Source organism: Sinocyclocheilus grahami, unplaced genomic scaffold (assembly GCF_001515645.1).
Source record: "Sinocyclocheilus grahami isolate Dianchi unplaced genomic scaffold, SAMN03320097.WGS_v1.1 scaffold18.1, whole genome shotgun sequence".
Lineage (NCBI taxonomy): Eukaryota > Metazoa > Chordata > Actinopteri > Cypriniformes > Cyprinidae > Sinocyclocheilus > Sinocyclocheilus grahami.
The window spans coordinates 2,093,090-2,100,023 of record NW_015505197.1 but is presented as its reverse complement, the minus strand read 5'-3'; the positions used below and the strand labels follow the sequence as shown (position 1 = coordinate 2,100,023).

The 6,934-nt window shown below is 36.6% G+C and overlaps 1 protein-coding gene across 1 annotated transcript in view; it reads right to left on the bottom strand.

Moving 5' to 3' along the window:
* The window catches only part of LOC107553365 (ectodysplasin-A receptor-associated adapter protein-like), an 11,214-nt gene extending 5,119 nt beyond the window's left edge, over window positions 1-6,095 (bottom strand). Inside the window, exons 1-5 of the mRNA XM_016235573.1 lie at window positions 5,703-6,095; window positions 3,449-3,507; window positions 2,849-2,891; window positions 2,514-2,584; window positions 256-307 (exon numbers count right to left, since the gene is read on the bottom strand). Of these exons, the coding sequence (XP_016091059.1) occupies window positions 256-307; window positions 2,514-2,584; window positions 2,849-2,891; window positions 3,449-3,507; window positions 5,703-5,760 (283 nt within the window). The 5' untranslated portion in view covers window positions 5,761-6,095. The remainder of the gene's footprint in view (window positions 1-255; window positions 308-2,513; window positions 2,585-2,848; window positions 2,892-3,448; window positions 3,508-5,702) is intronic.
* Between the last annotated feature and the right edge of the window lie 839 nt (window positions 6,096-6,934).

The following is a 6,934-nucleotide window of genomic DNA, read 5'->3' as shown; positions in this document are numbered from 1 at the left end:
CAGACGGCAGAAAGCGGCATCCTATTTTTCTTTAGGCTTATTTTACAAAAGCACAAAGATTTGTTTTTATTGTGAATGTACACAAATAAAGGCAAACCTTTTACAATTCTGATTATCTTTAGGACTAAAAGGAATAGTTGTTTCCACTGTTAGAAGGAAAAAAATCAAGTGATTGCGCCCGCGCCGCATGTGCGCACACAGTTAAGCATTGCTACCTTGACAATGTAGCGGTAGTATTCTACTATTTACACATACCTGATGATACTGAAGATGATGGAATAAATTCACTACTGTCATTTTCCACAGGCTGGGTGATAAAACAGGAGAGAGAGAGAGAGAGAGAGATGGTAAGGTGTATGTATAACTGAAGTTAAAGATTCAACAAAGAAGACTCAAGTATTACACACTGCACAAATACATTAAAGGGGACATCAGATGCCAATTTTCCACAAGTTGGTATGATTCTTTAGGGTCTTCATGAAATAGCTGCAAAATACTTTGGTTCCTCAATGGTTGTGTAAAACAACACCATTTTACCTTGTCAAATACAGCTCTGTTCACAGCGAGCCGTTTCGGTGCATGTCTCTTTAAATTAGAGATGTCCATTTCGGTTATTTTTCCTAACCAACAACCGACGCTCGTTAACCGATTATTAACAGTTAACCGGCACGATTATTTTAAATTAGAATTGAATTAAATTAGAAAGGATAAAAAAGCAGCAAAAAACAGAACATGAGGATTCACATGGTCATCATCTCACATCACGCACCTGCAGCGCTTCTGCGAGCGGAGAAAAACATAATAAAGCTATAAAACGAATAAATAGGCCTATTCGAGAAATATATTTTTACTTAAATAATAATAAATAAAAAAACTGTAACATGTAGCCTAGTATGCAGTTTCGGTTCATTTTTGTGCTGCGCGAAAGGAAACCAGACGGCAGAAAGCGGCATCCTATTTTTCTTTAGGCTTATTTTACAAAAGCACAAAGATTTGTTTTTATTGTGAATGTACACAAATAAAGGCAAACCTTTTACAATTCTGATTATCTTTAGGACTAAAAGGAATAGTTGTTTCCACTGTTAGAAGGAAAAAAATCAAGTGATTGCGCCCGCGCCGCATGTGCGCACACAGTTAAGCATTGCTACCTTGACAATGTAGCCTGTTCATTATCATAATAAAATACTGTCAGTCAAACATATGGCAAAAAACCCACACTGCTCAGTTTGAATATGTAGTAAAATCTGTGCCATTAAGTATTATCACAGTACCGCCATGTGTTTTACGTGGATATTGGAACGCGAGTGAAGTAGGCTACATAAATAATAATTTGCCATTCAAATACATTGCGAATAAGGAAACATTTGATTTTATGTCGAATGAGAGACCCAACGTTGGTTTCAGTTTCGTTTTAGCCTAAATTAATTCATTTTGGCTTGTCGTTTATATTGCTATAGCTTCTTATATTTTTAATTCTTGTTCTTTTCTAAATACTGTTAATTGAAAGGCTTTTTTGTGGAGTGAGGGGAACTAAAATAGCCCAGCTAGGCTATGTTTAGTGTTTATTATAATGTTTGTAAACATTTCGCGTCGGCATTAGGTCTATTTCTGATTGAAATAATAAAATTTCGACTTATTTTCTCTAAAAAACAAAAAAAATGTATATGCGTAGCATATTTTAACCATGCAGCAAGCCTTTTTAAATATTTTGATAAATTACTGAAAAAACTGATTGTATTAATCAAAATTCTTACGCCCGCTTAACGGTTAACTGGTTAAAATGAACATCCCTACTTTAAATGATAATGAGCGACTGCTCACCACATCCCTCTCTTCTGTTTTTTTTGGGTATTTGGTGGCGCATTACCATCAAAAACAAAATGAATCCACTGCTTCCTCAGTGGCTCTGATGTCGAGAGAAAATTAAGACTACAGCTGCTCGAGAGTGGAGTAAATGGCAGACAGCGTACAACTGGCTGAGGGCGGAAATATGCTAATACGGGACAGTCCATCAGTGGCCGTAGGCGGGGGCCTGAGCAGTATGATGTCACATTGCTCAGAAAATCAAAACGGCTTGACAACTGAGACTGTTTAGGTTTTTTGGTGATTAAAAAAAAGAGTGAATTGATTTTTTAGGGTGGCTGTGTCCACACACTGCTAAGGCACATTTATATGCAAACAAGTGAAAAAAAAGTGAATTTTGCATCTGATGTCCTCTTGAAAGTTAGTGGTACAGTGAATCCACAGCCCTAATGAAAAGTGTGAAACACACAGGGGAATAACCACAGCCCTGAGAAGTGAACCAAAATCACCGTTCTTATATAAAAACCATAAATTTGTTACACAGCCCACATGAATCTTCTTGAGATTCAGTATACCACTCAGTGAGTGATCTGAATCTATAAATAAGGATGTCGTCAGAAATGCTACGTGACTTCAGCAAATAATGATAGAAAGTGATAAGACCCAACTCGTTTCCAGAGGATGAAGATACGAAGAAATAAAAGAATCACCTGTCGTATCCTGTCTACCGCTGACAACAGATATCCAGGGGGAACAGAGCTGAGCTGCAGGGTTACAGGATCTGTAGAGTATCAGAGATCAACTTTCTGTGAATAAACTCGTTGATCTTTTATTAACACTTTATGTCTTCATGTCCTATTGAACATGATTATTTGGAAAGTGTGGAGGCTGACCAAAAGGTCACTATTCTCATCACCCAAGAATCATCCTACTGAGATCAGTGGAATTGTTTAAATAAACCTAACATTCATTGTATGATTTTACACATTTATCACTACCAGTACAAGCAGCAACAATGTAAATAAACAATAAATACCTCTGATACCTTGTGGATCAGTGACCTGAACAGGGTAATTTGACCTCAGAGACTAAAACACACACACAAAAACATCAGTAAAGACCCCCAGAGGTCAAACATCACATCACACACATCTAAATCAAGACCTCAGAGGAAAACAATTCACCTTTGTTCCTCTTTCTACATGTTGGGACACATTTGAAGAGAGGGGGTGTGTACAGTGTAGCGAAGGGAGGAAAATTTAACTTTCAGATGTGTGGATAAATGAGCAGAGAACATGCTAGAACAAACCTCTGAGACTTAGTGGAGGGTGTCACACAACAAGAGTGAGTTTCAAAACCTGCTCCTCTCATTCAATGCTACTTTCATATCATGTATGAAAATCATGTCTAACCTACATAATCTGTTGCGTTTTATCACAATATGAAGGGCAACAATGTTTACAGCTCATGTAGTGTGTCATAAACCAAAACTAAACATCATATGATCATTCAATTGATGTGTCAGTGGGTATTACCCAACGACATCCATCCATAACACTGTACCAAAGTCTTCTGAAGGAGTAAAGTACATCCTTTACTTATAAATAAATCAACTGTATGATTAGGAAAAATAATAACATCATACCATATCTGCAATGAAGCTGCTGGGGTCAGTGTCCTCCACCGGTTCAGAAGCCACTCTCCCTGCAAAAAAATAAAAAACAAACTCAAAGGTGAAACACCGCATTGCACAGAATTACCTATTTTTGATTTGTGAATTCTTAATGAAAATATTTACATTTAAATATATAGATATTAGCAAGTGAAAAGCGGATGAGGTTGAGTAGTGTGATGGTTAGGTTTAAAAAAAAAAAGAAGCAAAATCCACACATGGAACTAAAACCATCAGTTACATTTCTAAATTTCAAAGACAAAAAGCACCTGTTAAGGTTTTGTCAGATGCAAAAAAGGCTCCTCATTTTAAGGGTGCCTGATTCGAAAGTCGTACAGTCCTCTGAAGCTGTATACAATTGTGGAACCAACAAGTAGCACAAAGAAATAGAGAGGATTGTCAGTAAAAATGACTAAGTGACTAAGACAGGAAGGAAGTGTGTGTGTGTGTGTGAGTGAGAGAGAGAAGCATGGCGTGTGTAATTCAGTGGCAGCAATAGCATGTGGCAGTTTCAAATACAGATATCATTACTTTAAAAAGTCGGCATAAATTAAAAACCACCCTATCTAAATAAATGTTATTGATCTTATTGTGAACGATTCATACATTCATGTTTTATTTTTATTTTATTCAATTCTTTTGAATAATCCGTTTCAATCAGATGTATGTCACAATGCAGAGGAAAAGTTGCGTCACTACTTCTGTTACACTTTAACACAACCCGAGATGATTTTTTTTGTGATGACATTTCCATAAATGAACAAGCAGTCATTAAAACAGATTAGGTGCTTGTTGTGTACACTGTATTAAATCAAATTTTTCAGTCTTGTAAGTAAATAAGGTAGGCCAAAATGTACCTAGTGAAATATCGAAACCAAACCATTCATAGATTTGAAAAACAAAAACAGCAAGGAACTGCGATAAATAGCGAGAAACATGGGACAACTTGGAAAACACCATGTGTCCGCGAAATAAATATCCTAAGTATTTTTATGTTGCTTTTCAGAGGCAAAGCATAAAAAAAGCATGACTTCCATGTTTCTGAGATTTGCTAAAGGGACAGCAGAGACACAACTTCAGACATCAGACAGAAAAAAACTTGATTATGCATGGTTATCAACACCTCAGTCTCAGCCAAACCAGACAGCTTAACCTCGACATGTTGTGTGTGTCGACGGCCACTGCTACTTCACGGCACAATGTAGAGGAACTAGGAAGTTATTTTTGTTCACTAAAACAGTATTTGGAAAAAAAAAAGCATGAACATGAAATATAGGGTATTTTCTAAGAAATCCCATCAACTGAAACAGGATGTTGCCCTTTCATTTTAATCATGATGACTGCTGAAAGTACAGGCAGGGAAAAAACAAGCAACAAACTCTGATGTAAGCATCAAACCGGAAAGGGTGCCTAGCACCTTGAGCTGATCTTATCTATGGAAAGTTATATTCACTTATTTTGTCCCACAGCAAAAATACCCAATACTAATAAAAAAACAAACAAACAAACAATTATTTTATATCAGTATATGCTCCAAAATGCTTTACTCTTTCACAATCCATCGTGTTTCATTCTTTAAAGGAGTAGAGAGATAAACTAAAGCTCATGGACAGATCAATCTACACGTGCCACATTTAGCCCCAGTACTGCAGACGAATCCAAACATGCGCAGCCTGAATCCATTCATGACTGTTTCTGCTCAGCCAGGGAATGCAGAGAGCATGTAGCTGCTTGCTCGGGATGCACTTGGAGAGATGTAAACCACATCATGCTATAATCCTGCAGGGCAAAACCCTCTGCACAGATCTTCTTCTGCATGGCAGGCATACACTAACAGAAGCAACATACACAAATACTGCAGTATAAACTCCTTCACCAGGAAAGTCTTGAAATAAAGAAATTAAGTTTTTATCCTTATACACCACAGACTGCAGCCTTAGCAAGAGAAAGTCCACCTGATCTGATGCAACTCAAACAATTATACACACACACACACACATGTAGGCTACATACATATATGACATAAACCATGATGTGCTCCCTATTGTCTGCTTATATTTAAGATAATACCTTACCCTGGCTGTAAATGTTTACCCCTTGTCGTTTCCAACTGCATTATTTAGAAAACTGAAAACCAAGTTCACCGAACAAAACTGTCCATCATTTTGCTGCTCGTGTCCAGTAAAGCGCATGTATTCTCCGGGTACAAACCAGCGGATTTACTTACCAAACGGCTCGGTGAACGCCTTCAAACTCGTCATGTTCATTACAATAGTTTCAGACATAGGAGACGATCGCTGGTGACCTTTACACGATGGCTGGACGAAAAGGTGTACGGCGGCGGTGTTTATTTCACCTGTGAGCGCGTGCGGTCCCGGTAGATAGAGCCTACACGAAAACTTTCGAACTATCTGATCTAACTTTTCCTGCACTGAATACCAGACATCTACTTGTGTAATGTGAGCTATGGGCGAACAGAGCTTCGAGTATCTCTCTCTCACTCTCCCACACAAGGAAATTGCGTAGATACGCGAGCACAGATAACGCCATATCTTTTCACCTCTGCCTCTACACACGTGAAATATGTCCCATAATGTATAGACACCGTGCTTGCTTTGTATAAAAGTATCTGTCAAGAGAGCTGGGCAGTAACTGATTAGCTACATGTAATCTGGATTACGTAATCAGGTTCCAAAAATTAAGTAGCCTACTTGTAATTAGATTAAATTACATTTTTTAAAAACTCGTTATCAGACTAATGTATTTTTTATTTGATTGATTAGTACATGATACTCACACAACTAATTATTCATAATTTATTGATTTTCCATAATTCCTCTTTTTCATCTTTTAAGGCGGGACACTGCAGGTGAATAGGGTAAAAAAAATAAAATAATAATAGTTATCGCCTTACTTACCCAGCTGATTGATTACATTGATAATTGCAAAAAAAAAATTGTATTACAAGTTTTCTAAAATGTTAGGTTTAAATATGCAAATGAGTTTAATGAAATGTGCGCTTATTTGCATACATTTCTAGTAAACACATCTAAACACTGGATGATGTCAGTTTCAAAATTCTTGTTTAATATTTTTGACATATTAGAGTCAAAAGTTTTTACAGAGGGAATTTTGGGTATCTCATTTTTGTCACTCCATAATTCAGAAAATGCTTAGAACGGACACAAAATTATTATTACTATATTTTCACAATTTTGGGGGGAATAAAATGTTGTATATAATCAAGCAAATTATATATGAACAAATCCCTCTGTAAAACCAATAAAAGCAATAAAAATGTAAAGTTTGGTGTGTGTAAGTGCTACTGAAGTGGAGATTTATGGCTCAGTGTAATTACATTTTGAGAAATTAGAAAAAAATGAGAAAAAACTCATTTTGAGAAAACGGCCTTTAAAAATATGCATTGTAATTGAAATCTATTGGCACAAATAGATAAAG